At 40.4% G+C, this 14,715-nt stretch overlaps 1 protein-coding gene across 1 annotated transcript in view; it reads left to right on the top strand.

Moving 5' to 3' along the window:
* Positions 1-14,715, top strand: part of LOC127661499 (tetraspanin-33-like) — a 154,939-nt gene that overhangs the window by 53,247 nt on the left and 86,977 nt on the right. Inside the window, exon 3 of the mRNA XM_052152231.1 lies at positions 7,683-7,757. Within this exon, the coding sequence (XP_052008191.1) occupies positions 7,683-7,757 (75 nt within the window). The remainder of the gene's footprint in view (positions 1-7,682; positions 7,758-14,715) is intronic.

The following is a 14,715-nucleotide window of genomic DNA, read 5'->3' as shown; positions in this document are numbered from 1 at the left end:
CGGAGAGCGTTACAGTGGCGTCTGACTTGATGACTCGACTGGGCTGCCATAGGACCTCCTCCTCAGTCACATTCCCGCCACCAGCCGGGTACGCGGAGGAAGGTAAGCGCCTTGACTTTTGTATTTTTTTCTCTGCACAATTGTTTTGGGACGAAACTTGGATCCCCAACATATTACCTGCTCCCAACACTGCGAAGCCCCACTGGGTACGTCATACGTGATCGTCCCCCTAGTGCCCCCGCTCAGAGCTTGGATGCGTCACTTGCGCTTCCAACCCGTTGCGCTGGCTGGCTGGGACCATCCGACTTGGCGACGTGATTTAGTTCGTCAGGCACTCACACAACAGGGTTCCAATAGAGCCGTCCCTCCAGCCGGCCCTCACATCATCGTACCTAAGACAGGCGGTGCGTGGTGGCCAATCTTGTACCTGCGAGTTCTGAACCAGGCCTCACACAGACTCCCCCGTTCAAAGACGCTCATGCGGAAACTTATTCTAACGTTTGTCAAGCATCTAGATTGGTTTGCAGCAGCAGACCTGAAGGATACGTATTTTCACGTCTCACTTTGCCTCAGCACAGACCCTTCTTACAGCTCACGTCCGACGGCCGACGTCCTAGTAGTGAGTTGTCAATGGCGTCCAGTCAGTGACGACTTCATCCTACAGGCCTTTGAGGGGAGCACCGGGTGATCCCGCCAGGTGGTGGCATTCTCAGGACACAGGTGGATCACAACCGCTCTGTCCACCTGGGGGACCTCTGAAAACCCGTGGGCCGCCCCACAGTCGAGGGTATTGAGAGTGGATGAGTGAGGAGGTTGGTTGCTTTCCTGAAAAGGACATTAAACGGCAGCGGTGTATTGCTCTTTTAGAGAAATAAACTCTTTTCGAAAAAATGCTCTCTTAGCAGCGCTGTCGAATCGCCCAGGGGCAACACTGCACTGCCGTGCAGAGAAGGAGAAAGCCAAGCTGATATGTGCCGTAGATCCAACAGCATAAGCTCTGCAGAGGTGAGTGGAACATTAAGTGATCTCAGCTCGCTGATCGCACAACCGCGTGGCTCCGAAGAAGAAATCTGAATGTACAGAGGCATGATTCCCTCCCTTTATACCCGTATATCCGGGGGAGGGACATGCAAATTCTGTCTGCCAAATTCTCATTGGCCTTTTCTCAAGTTCAGTGGTAACCGAGGCCTTCAAGAAAGTCCTCAAGTGTCGCTTCACTCGACACAACGTCGAAGTGAGCGACAGACGGGCAACATATATTTCACTTGCTGAAGACAAAACTCAAATCAGAAAGACATACAAACAAGCAGCAACTTAAGACCTGAGGCCTGTACATGAAGGATTCAACCCCAGGTTTTAGGTACCATGAAAGTTGGTCGGCTTTTAGTGGTGTTCAGCTCCATAGTAACTCAAGCTACACGGCTAACCTGCTACGTAGCAGGATTTGTTCTAGATTATAGATCGCTAACAGATGCTGAACCAATCAGCTGTGTGTAAAATGACATCTCTGGCAATCAAGTCACTCCCCTGTGTCTCTTAAAGTGCATTTTACAAATAAAATCTGAAAAAATCAACAAAATTGACCCTTCATGATAAATTATTTATTTGATAATCTAAATGTAGATTTTGAGAAGATAGAGTGTTGTATTTTATTTAAAATTTAATTTCTTTTCATTTACTCTCTTTAGCCGTAGCAAAAACATATGTTTTTTATTTAAAAAAATAAATATATAATATATTAGGCAATCTATAGAACAGCCAGTAAGATGGATTTATATGATACCTGCAAATAATTATAGTTTTTAAAATATTAAAAGATCAAGATGGAAAGGGGTAAATGCCACCCAAATCCCTTCTTTATTTCATGGACTCGAGATGAACATACAGTATTTTATTTGAAGTTGTTTTATAAAAAGAACAAATGCATCTTATTATTGCATACCATTTTTTTGCATACAGTATTCTAATTGCTCACTTTTTAATGAATCAGTAGTAGCCTTTTTTTAATGCTGATTTTTTTAATTTTACATCAAGAAAGAGAAATAAAAAAAACACTATGTTATTTTGAATAACCATATCAAATAACCATTCACAACATATTTGATAAATAACATGTGTAATTCATTAATTTACATGTTATATGTTATTTCAAATAAAGTGGAAAGTTAAGGCATTTTTCTCCTTTTTTAATATTAAATGAGATATGGAATAATACTTAAAATTTTAACAAATTTTGTTCAAAAATCAAGAATCTGAAGGAAACAAGCTATCTAAATTATAATATTTTAAGCAAATCCCATTTATGTTCACATTCCAGACTTTTATTATTATAAATGTTATTTGGTATATTTCCAAAATCGTTTCTCACATCTTTTAAATTGTGGGAGTTCTGGTTTAATTTTTTGTAATCTGTTTCAAAGCTGCTATTCTGATTACCCCAAATATATTTTGTTCAGATTTATTTCTTAAGGACAATGGCATTTTACCCAAAATAATGTTTTCTGAATGTATTTCTATTGTGTAGTTAAATAATAAATTAACCTTAACATTTTTGTTATTAACATTAATACAAATATAATCTATTGATTTTAATGTTTTGTTTTGTTTGGGTAGGAACAGGGATATACTAATAGGTTCCTCTATTTGATAAATTTCCATCTTCCTCCATTTCAATATAGATTCTTCAATATAGGTTTAATTTGGGCAGCTTTATAATAATGGGAATTCTTGTCCTCTGAGCCTTTTTGACAACTTAAGAATTTTACGAATAATTTTAGTATACTTTAAAATCAATCTTGATGCCGGACGCAAGTTAGAATGCGTCTTTGTATGAGAATTTTGAACGGGAGTTTGTGCAAGGCCCGGTTGAAAACTCGCAAGTCCAAGATCAATCGTAAGCCGCCGTCTTTCTTGGGTACGATGAAGAGCTGTAGAAACCCTTCTTAATCTCGGCAGGGACAGGCTCTATCGCGTCTTTGAGTAAAAGGGTCGCGATCACCGCACGCAGGGTGTTGGTGCACCAAGGTAAAGCGGATACCGGCGAAAGGGGCGGGGGCCTGGCGAACTGAATCGCGTAGACGAGTCGGATGGTCCTGGCCAGGTTGGGAAGTGAGAGCCACGTGATCGTATTTGACGTACCTGGCGAGGCTTCGCAGCGTTGTGGAGCAGTAAAATATATATATTAAATATATGTACAAAGTCGTTTATTCCATTTTCTGAAAAATTTTACTTTTTCATATACTAGCCTACTAACTGGTAAATTTTGATAAAAGAAAACTTAGAGAGAATATTCATCTTTATAGTCTCTAATGGTTTTGTAATCAACAGTAGCCTATATTTATTTGTAATAGTTTTGAACGATAATAACTTTTATATTTTAAATACATTTAAGCTTTTAAAATTAATAAGCCTGTATGTTCTTGTTGTGGGCCTAAGAATTCACTTACGCATTGATATACCAGCTGTTTTTTTGTTTTTTTATCACATTTAAGAATTAGTTGGCAGCAGTCCTCTTGAGCTCTCGTAGCAGCTGTTTCTTCTTGTTGTGCTAATGTCTTTTCATAGTTTTACAATTATCCCATGTACTGTGTAAATCATATGTTTTAAATCTTCATGATTTCATGCTGAACTCTTGAGCAGTGTAAATGCATTGTTAAATTCTTACTTTCATGATAATCAGCTTTCAGCAGAGAGGTAAATTCCACTGAGTCTCTTGTGAGAAGTGAATCGCGTTCTCTCACACAATTGGTTGTGCGCAGTAAATATCACTCATTCATGTGTATGAGTGCAATCTAATCTTAAAGTCAGGATCGAAGCCTGAGTTGACAGAGAAAGTTGATGAGCTGCATCATGGTACCAATTAAGCCTGATTGGTTTGAATTTGTCAACCTGAAACCAATCCTGAAACCCTGAGCTCGTTCAGTGACCTTCATGTTACGGGCCTCTGGCAAAACATTACTATGGAGGAAACCCCAAAAGTTGGTGATGTCCATGGGTTCCAGACCTCAGACAGTCATTCATTGTAAAATATTTTTAACCAAGTTTTAAGAACAATCCATTGTTTGTCCAATTAATTTTGAGCCTCTGAAATGGGGGGTCTGTGCATAAAATGTGCTGTAATTTCTAAACCATTTACCTAATTTGGATGTAAATCCCTTCAAATTAAAACTGGCAGTCTGTAGCTACTTCAATCACATATTCATTGCTTCATTTCAAATCCATTCTGTTGGTGTACAGAGCCCAAATTTCTCGCTTGGATGAAACATTTATGAACTTCCATATTTTACAACCTTTGTGAATACTGGTGTTGAGGGCACTGTTCATTTGCTCTCACTTATGAGAGCCTGTATGATTTCAGATGTGTTTCTGCACAGTACTGGAGCAGTGCAGCAGATATGAGTAAGTCTTATGAATATATAATGTGATGATTTATGCTGCGGTGGAAGATATCTTCTGAGACTATCATAGCCTGAAACTGTGCGTGAGGAAAATATTTATGCTAAAATATTCTTGTGTCCACACAAGAGACTAGAAAAATGACGTTGGAGCTGTTTTTAGTCACCAAATCATATAATTGCTCAATTTAGATTGTTGTTCAGAAACAAGATATTAAGCAGAAGAAAAGAAAGACTGATAACCCATTAATCGAAGGTGTAATAAACAGAATAGTTGAGAAGATAAGTTTGCATTCACTTTTTTCTCATCATTGTTCACACCCCTTTCATAATTTATACAAATATAAGAGATACAAATTTTTTTTATTTAGTACTACACTTCAGAATCTACATTACAGATATGTACATAAAGCATAGTATGCATAGAGTAATGTGTTGCCTTCTTGAGCATCAATGAATGTTTGCACCTTGTGTAATAGTTGTGTACAAGTCCCTTAATTGTCCTAAGTGTCAAAACCTGGATCTTATATACACACACACACACACACACCAGTTAGTTCCAGTCCTCGAATCTGATTGAACGAGAGACATTTCATGAGCACTGATGGTCTGACACCATCAGCATGCTGATGCTTCACTGTGTGTACCACTTCGCTTGTGTTCGTGCCGTTCTAAATTAAAGTGTAAGAGCAGTACAGATCTGTTAAGAGCTATGGTTTGTCTTTTTTTTTACATTACATATGTTAGCCAGCAGGTAGTGGCAAAAGATAATTTTTATGTGTAATATGAGTCAGTTAGTTGACGTGAAGTGAATCCGCATCAGCCATTTACATACAACAGCTCTTCATGATCACTTGTATTACTACTACACTACTAAAGCTTTAAAAAAGCTTTAAACGGCTTTAAACGTACAACTTCAGCATTACGGCTTATCACAGATGAGAGACACAACAGACTGATTAATTACACAATGGGTGCTGTTTAAAATGGCAGAGAACATTGTGGTTTCTATAGTGAAAGACTTTTGTGCACCGGCTACCACGAAATAGGGAGAAATACCCCCACTTGGATGCTATTTTTCCACTGAGAAAGTTGACCTTCAGTAAGCTGACACCATCTCTGCGTGAGAGTGGAAACAGGTGATCGCACACGCTCCGTCTCTCTCTCTCTCTCTCTCTCTCTCTCTCTCAGTTTTTCCTAATTTTATAAATGTACTTGTTCATTGAACTGTTGTATATAAGCAATATAACACTTGCAATCATGCTATATGGCCCTAAATCAGCACTGCTGTTATATATATATAAAGTGGTGTGGGACTTTTAATGTCTGCACTGGCGGATGATTCGCTGAGAAAGTGACTCTGATTCAAACTGCTAACCTGAGCTCCAGAGTTCACACCCTCAGTTCTTTTCGGGTGATTCATAAAAAGGCCTGGTTCAAATGAGTCGTTTGGTCATGACTCTCGCACTGGGTTTGTTGTTGCATGCGGTACAGCGATGTGTTGCCAACATAGTGACTTTATCGCTAGATTTAGCAACTTTTTGACCCCATTTGCGAGTAAAAGAGCCCTCTAGCGACAATTTTAGTGATTGTTATAGTCTGCTTTAGCGATATTCTTCCACATCTGACAACGTAAAAAAAACATCATCTGGCGACGCAAAAAACAACTGCTTTATCGTGAATTATGTCTCATAGTTCTCATTGTACTAGTGCCCCCTTTCAACTAATATGACTGACCTGCATGCCATTAGGAGTTAGATTTATGTGCATATGGATATTCTATAAATCGAATGAATGATGAGCTTTCCTGTTATTGGTATTTGTTGTGACATTCTCAACCTCAATTCATGTGCATGCTGTCCATTTAGAAAAGAAAAGTCAGCCTACAATGATAGAAGAGCATTTAGAAATGATCTAGCAGGGAGAGAGAGAGAATGGAATAGAATGGATATGAATCCCTGATCTATAATAAAGTGTAGATATAAGTGATATGAACAGATGAGGTGTCACTGTCAAAAATTCAATGCGACACAGTGACACTGGCACAAGTAATAAACACTGATGGTTCAGCATCACGTAACAGGTATGCAAAAAAATAAATAAATAAATTTCAGAACAAATATATATATATATATATATATATATATATATATATATATATATATATATATATATATATATATATATATATATACATAGTATCTCCAAAACAGCTCCACGTGAGGCATTAGAAGGCATGTAGATCCATGTTTCCACCAATAGCTGGTGTGTGGTGGGCGTTCTGGCGCACTATGGCTGCCGTCGCATAATCCATATGCTATGTAAAGCACTTTGAGTGCGTAGAAAAGTGCTATATAAATGTAAGTAATTAATTAATTATTAATTAAATGTTTAAAAATAAATCATAATAAAAAAAATCCTCAACACATTGAACTGTTGATTTATAGTTTTTAAGTTTAAGTATAGAAACAATATATTTTAATTCTGTTGAAGATTTTCTTTTCTCCCTCGTTCACCATATGGCGGTCAGCATGAGCTTTTTTTTGTGTGAGTGAGAGTGTGTGAGTAGAGTATGTCCATTCAGCATGTACATCTCCATTGCCAGATTCCTGCTGCCTGCTTATCATAAGGGTGCAAAAAGTCACAACACTCTCACTTATAGTTTCTGTCAGCCTCTGGCTGTGTAACACTGTCTCAATGCTTCTCATTTCTGAAATTGTGCATCCTTGTTTCCTTTCCTTGCTTCCTTTCCTCGTTTATTAGCTCCTTATAGGAAACGATGACTAGATTGTAGGAAAGGAAACAAAGATGGAGGAATCGAGCATCCTTGGTAAGCTTCCTCCATCCCTGATCCTTGCCTCATCATGGTGCAATTTGATAACTGATACAACCTTTATGATGGCGGACTTTGATCAGTTTTGGGTCACAGGCTTCGAATGGAGGAGCAAGGAAACAAGGATGCACAGTTTATCAAATGAGAAGCACCCAGAGCATGTGAATGAGACTGATTATAAAACACCTGGACACAATCACCAACCGGAAACATTAACAAGAGAGAAAAATGAAAAGACCTGACTAAACAAAAAATGTCATCATCAAGATCACCGACACATCACGACTGTCAATGTACAAGACAAATGAAGATGATGCAAACAAGCATTGTGGGTAAATCACAGAGAAGCTCTTGCCTCTGCTGTCCTATAAAACCCAAACACAGAAACTACACAAACAGTTTTTTGATTGTCCAGATCTCACTCTCACTGGACTCTTCTGCTTGTGTTTCTACAGTTCTTCATCCTGTTGCTGTTTATTTTGTTATTGGAGATTCTGTTCATCATTCTCTTCTTCACTTATCAAGATAAGGTATGTGCAACTAACTGACTGTCTGTCTGTGAGGATATTCTACTCTATTTCACATGCAAAACATTCTCAAACAATGAGTAATAAAGTCCAGTTGTTAATGTAAGAATATTGCACAGTGTACATCAGAATGACATCTTGGCAAACATTAATACAAACTAACATCTTGATGTTTTAAAATATAAAGACATATTGTTGGAATGTTCTTGTAATGTTCTTACTTAGTAAAATATGAGGTTGCCTCCAACTCAGAGTCTTGAGGCCTCAGGTTGTTGTGGACAAACTGAATTGCAAAGTGATGTGGTTGCAAGAAAACTCTCAGATGTTTGGGGAGAACACCCTAAAAGTATGGATAGGATTCAAACACCAGCAGAAATTGGTATTTAAGGCTCCAGTATACTCCAGTCAAAGTTCTTCTTTGTTCTTCACTCAGAGTGAAATCGATAATTCTATATTCTTCAGTGTGTTAATTATATTTTTGTTCTGAAATGGAATTAAGTGTTTGTTTTTTAATCAGAAGAACCATCAATTCAACTAAACAGCCATTGTAGATAAGTATTCTCAAAAAAAAATTTAATGCATGAAATAAAAATCTAAAATAACGAAGGCATGTTTTCCAGAGTTTTCACTAAATAAACACAAGGAAGAACTATATTTATTCATTTTCATTTAGGCGCACCAATACAAAAATACAGTAATAAGCAACATTTACTTTTTAGATTGTACATTTTTGTGAATACACAGGGTGTGCAAAAGTACACTTTTTTAGAGCCCAGTTGAATTTTATTTTGATGTGATATTTACGTTTACGTTTATGCATTTGGCAGACGCTTTTATCCAAAGCGACTTACAGTGCACTTATTACAGGGAAAATCCCCCCGGAGCAACCTGGAGTTAAGCGCCTTGCTCAAGGACACAATGGACACAACTCCACTGATATAGTACTGAATTATTATTTTGTACAATAGTAATATATTTTTGTTGTATTTACTTCACCTTGAGCTTTTATTTGGATGGAACACGGGAAGTGCAGAGTGTATTTGACTGTTTGCAGTGTTGCTTACTACAAATATGGTGAAATGCTGTCACCTCTTTTCTGTGATACCGTGTCCAATTTTTAGATTTGGATAATAACCTTTTGTGATTACAAATGTTTTGGAATTGTGTGAACCTGCAGCTTTCAAAATGCATGTGAACTGCTCTGAGACCGCTTTTGTAATGTAGAGACAGGCTGAAGACAGGAACAGATGATGAAGTTTGAACCCAAGTGCAGTATTTATCAAAAACATGAATCCAAAGTAAAAACAAACATAAACAAATTGACAGCATGAAAACTGACACAACATTACACCAAAACAATACTTAACCAAAGACAATTGCGAACATGAGGGCTTAAATACATGGACATGGTTAGCCACATGACCACCAATGATGAGACTAAACTAATGAACATGATAACAAGATATTAAAACATGAACCACAAGACTGACAACGATTTAATAAGACAATAAACCAATGAGAACAAGACACATGAACATGGAGGGAAACAGGATGTCACATGACAGGAACAGGAAACATCATCATCTGTTCAGACAGACCATGTAGTCACTGCATTACATAAAATAAAATCAGCCTTCTGCTGTTTAATAATCACAAGAAAATACTGAGATTTTGATGTTATTTAATAATTGTGAAGCCCCGAAGGATCATGAAATTTGTCTAATTACATTCTCTTTAGGAAATATAGTGGGCAAAAAAAAAAAAAAGGTCTGTGAATTTTAGTTTTAACTAATTAATCACAGTTTTCTGTGAATAATAATACATAGTATATAAAAACAAACATTTAAATATAATCATAAATATATTTACTTTATACTTTGTCTTTAAGAACTTTCACATTAGTGAATTTCAGGAAGTGAAAAAAACGGATACTGCATTAATTGGTTAAATGCGTTAAACGGCCGACTATTAATCACAGAAATGAACACTTTCAATTCCCCAGCCCCAATAATTTTATATCACCAGAAAAATAATCACCATAACATCGTAAAAATTTGATATTTTGCCCTGCTCAATGCACTGGTTACCCATTTTTTTTTTTTATTAATTTTGTGAAGAGAATCCACAATTCACAATTATGAAAATATTTTTTATACTTGTTGTTTTTTTACTACTGGGAAAGGATAATTGTGTCAAAGTAGGTGTAGCACCCACAATGATGTGGGTCAATGGCAGCATGAATGTGTTTAGAAACTGCCACTAAGTTTTCCTAAAACTCAAACTCAAAGACCTTATTTTTGGTCAGATTTTGTTTGAAATGATGTCACACCCGTTCTTTCCTCGATTTTGCTAAATATATTAGTCCGTAATGTAAAGAAATTTATCAAAAGATTACAACTACTCCAGCATAACACAAGGATATTAAATGATCAGACTGCAAAACCAAAGCAACAGCCTCAACAAAACCTGAAGGTAAAAATATCAAACAACATCAGAAATAGATGTGTAAAAAACTTGTCAGACTTTTCCAGCTGGCCATCCAATCTTTGATTTGAGTGAATTAATAAATGTTGAATTTATATATCACTTTTTCAGACACTACACTCAAAGCGCATCACACAGTGAATAGGGGACTCTTCTCAACCTCCACCATTTCATTGCTACTTGACTCCAACTTGATTTGATTGATACACTCTGCTAATTTGGAGAATTGTGAAATTTCGTCAGGTTTTGAAGAAATATAAAGTTGGGTATCGTTGGCATAATGGTGGAAACTTATTCCATGATTCCTGATAATATCTCCCAGGGGAATTATATATAAGGAGAAAAGCAGAGGCCCTAACACTGATCCCTGTGGCATTGCATACATTTTATTTTTTTATTTGATAATTCCTCGTTTACACAGACAAAGTGGTAGACCTAAACCATGTCCACAAATGCCAACATAATTATCTAGCCTATCATGTTGAATGCAGCACTAAGATCTAAAAGCACTAGAAGAGAAATGCAGCCACGATCAGATGATAAGAGCAAGTCATTAGTAAATCTGATAGGTAATGTCTCTGTACTGTGGTTTGGCCTAAAAAGGAAGAGGGTTATTATCATCTGTAGACTGGATATGATTAAATCTTTTGCAACATTCCAAGAAGCTGAGCAGAATGGAGAGGGCATTAGTAAAACTGCTGAGATAGGTGTGCTCTTTCATCACTGAAGAGAGAATCTGAGCATCTGAGGTCATAGATGACACACATTTACTACTGTGTTGGGGAAGCTATGTTGAAACTGATTAAGTTTATTGATAAGTTAAGCTACTCATAATTTAAAGTAGTTCAACTACAGTTAAGCTACTCCTTTAAAAAAGTAGTTAGCTACACTACAAGCTATTAATAAAAAGTAGCTAAATATATTGAAGCTATTGAATAAAGAAAATATTTTTAGATATATAAAAATGGGATGATATTATTTGGTATTTACTACAGTAACCATATGTGGCAGGGCGGAGGGCGGGGGACAGGTCGTGATTCCGCACACCCGACACCTAATCAGGCTAATTAGCCCTCGAGAGGGATGAAGGCCAAATGAAGACGGCAGTGCGACAGAGATAAATATTTACGGACACCTGTCCAACACCTGTGTGTGTGTTTGTCTTTTTGGTTAAGTTCATATTTAAAATATTATTTATATTGTCAAGCCGGTTCTCGCCTCCTCCTTTCCCTTTAACTCCCTTTACACCATAGTTTAAGCATGGTATTTGTAGTAAAACCATTGTAACAGCAAAATTAACCATGGTTACTATTTGGATACTACAGTATTACTGTAGTAAAACTATGGTTAATTATATCAAAGACATAGTGTCCACCTAAAAAAACTTGGTTACTGGTACAACATTCATGGTTATTACAATATTACCATAGTAATACCATGGTCAATTTTCATAAAGGTTAAACAAATAGGGTGACACCACACAAATAGTGTGAAACTGTTATAAAGTAGAAAAGGTCTGATCTTCCTAATGTTGTACAAAGCAAATTTGCATGATCTTTTCTATGTGGTCTGTGAAGTTAAACTGATCGCCAAATACAATGCCAAGATATGTGGCTGTCCTGGATGGTGTGATCATTGATGAGTCTAGCTGAATGGTGAAGTTATGTTGTATAGCTGTGCTCGCTGGAACAATGGGAAGTTTAATCTTTGCTAGGCTGAGTTGGAGGTGATGTTTTTTCATTCATCACGAGATGTCTGCCAGGCAGGCTGAGATCTGTGCAGCTACCATGGTATTGTCAGGCTGTAATAAGAGGTAGAAAATAAGAGGTGTCATCTGTGTAGAAATACGACAAGCCATGTGCCTGAATGACAGATCCCAGTGATGTCATGAATATAGAGAAGAGCAGATGCCCAAGCACTGAACCCTGATGTACCCCGATAGCTATTTTGTGTGAACACTGCACCCCTCCAAGACCTACCTGTGAGGTAAGACTCAAACCAGCAGAGTGCATTTCCTGTGATGCCCATTGTCGAGAGTGTGGTGAGGTAGTTAACCATATTGAAAGCAGCAGACAGATCCAGCAGAATGAGCACAGATGATTTGGATGCTGCTCTGGCCTACCTTAGGGCTTCAGTGACGGACAGCAAAGCAGTTTCAGTTTAGTATCTAGCAACCTGTCTAGCAGGCTGTTCTGGGGAAGAAAAGAGGATACCTGGTTGACCATGAATCGTTCAAGTGTTTTTGCTATGAAGGGGAGGAGAGAGACCGGTCTATATAAGAATTCTGGGTTTAAAGTGAGTTTCTTAAGCAGTGGGGTCACTCTAGCCATTTTAAATGTAGTGGGAAAGGTACCAGTGAGAAGAGAAGTGTTAATAATTTGTGTTAGCACAGGTAGGAAAGAAGTAGAAATGCCAAGGGGAGTTGGAATTGAATAGGATCAAGGGGACAGGTAGTATGGTGGCTGGAGAGAAGTTTAGAGACCTCAGAGAGGGGGAGAAAAAGGGGGAGTTGTGTGTTGGTGATGGGTGTTGGTGGGTTTGTGGTGTGGAGAATTTACTGCTGATGTTTATTGTTTCTGTGAAAAATGTGGCATAGATATCAGCTGTTATAGAGGATGTAGGAGGGGGAGGAGGAGGGCAAAGTAGAGATGTGAAAGTTTTGAAGAGTATGCAAGTGTCAGAAGATTTGATAACCATGGTATACGTGGAATAATTGTCTCTGGCCCATTGAATTATTGAAAAATAATGCACACCCGAGGTGTAACGGCCACTCCGCTAGTTCCAAGACTACCGAGAGATCCCAGGAGGGAACTAGGCCTGGCCGGGAGGGATTCAACCTCCGGGCGCCTCTCAGGAACCTGAGGATCAAGTCGTGCTTACCCAAAGACTTGCTGTCTACAGGATCGTGGTAGGCGGCAATGGCGGCAACATACACCTTGAGGGAGGACGGGGACAGCATCCTGTCCAGCCTCTCCTGTAGGAACAGGAGCACTGACTTGATCGTGCATCTCTGCGGGTCTTCAGTTGGGAAGAACACCAATCTGCGAACAAAGCGCCACTTTAGAGCGTAAAGGTGCCTGGTAGAGGGGCTCTGGCTTGGTTGATTGTATTCATAGCGGTCGCCGGTAAGCCGGCTAGCTCTTCCGCATCCCGTCCAGGGACCAGGCGTGGAGGTTCCAGAGGTCTGGGCGCGGGTGCCAGAGCGTGCCCGTCCCTGAGAGAGGAGGTCCTTTCTCAGGGGAATTCGCCAGGGAGGAGCTGTCGCGAGAAGCCTGAGTTCGAGAACCAAGTCCGAGTGGGCCAGTAGGGGGCCACTAGCATGACTTGCTCCTCGTCCTCCCTGACCTTGCACAGCACTGGTGCAAGAAGGCTCACTGGGAAATGCGTGCTTGCGCAGCCCGAGGGCCAGCTGTGTGCCAGCCGTCTGTCCGAGGGAGCCTCTGTTAGGGCGTACCAGAGCGGGCAGTGGGAGGTTTCCTGGGAGGCAAACAGGTCTACCTGGGCCTTGCCAAACCGTTCCCAAATCAGCTGGACCGACTGGGGGTGAAGCCTCCACTCCCTGCCGGGCAGGCGTTGTCGTGATAAGCGCGTCCGCTCTGACGTTGAGCTTGCGGGGATGTGAGTGGCACGCAGCGACTTGAGTCGCTGCTGGCTCCATAGGAGGAGGCGGCGGCGAGTTGTGACATGTGGCGAGGCGTCGCGCCTTGGCGTTATGTGCGCCACCACCGTGGTGCTGTCCGATCTCCGCGAGGACATGTTTGTCCCGAACTAGCGGGAGGAACTTCCTGAGAGCAAGAAGGACGGTCAGCAACTCCAGGCAGTTGATGTGCCAGCGCGGCGGGCCCCTTTCCAGCGGCCCGCTGCTGCGTGCCCGCTGCACGCGGCACCCCACCCGGACTGGGAGGCGTCGGTTGTGACCAGAGCGCGTCGGGACACCTGCTGCAGGGGCACTCCTGCCCGTAAAAAGCAGAGGTCTGTCCAGGGTCGGAGTGTTTTGAGGCAGGCGGGGGTGATCCTTACCCGATGCGTGCCGTGGTGCCATGCTTGTCTCGGGACTCGAGTCTGGAGCCAGTGCTGGAGTGGTCTCATATGCATCAACCCCAGCTGGCGACGCCGCGGAGGGCGCCATATGCCCCAGGAGCCTCTGGAAAAGTTTTAGAGGGACCACTGTGCCTGGCTTGAAGGAAGCGAGGCAGTCCAGCACCGACTGAGCACGCTGCGCTCGTGAGGCGTGCTGTCATTGAGACTGAGTCTAACTCCAACCCGAGAAAGAGATGCTCTGAACGGAGTGAGCTTGCTCTTTTCCCAGTTGACCTGAAGCCCCAAGCGGCTGAGGTGCCGGAGCACCTGGTCTCTGTGTGTGCATAGTAACTCTCGAGAGTGTGCTAGGATGAGCCAGTCGTCGAGGTAGTTGAGAATCGCGGATGCCGGCTACTCGTAGCGGGGCAAGGGCCGCCTCTGCGACCTTCGTGAAGGC

The sequence above is a fragment of the Xyrauchen texanus genome, chromosome 21 (genome assembly GCF_025860055.1).
Source record: "Xyrauchen texanus isolate HMW12.3.18 chromosome 21, RBS_HiC_50CHRs, whole genome shotgun sequence".
Lineage (NCBI taxonomy): Eukaryota > Metazoa > Chordata > Actinopteri > Cypriniformes > Catostomidae > Xyrauchen > Xyrauchen texanus.
Note: the sequence above shows the minus strand (reverse complement) of the source record. Positions and strands in the feature narration are given on the sequence as shown.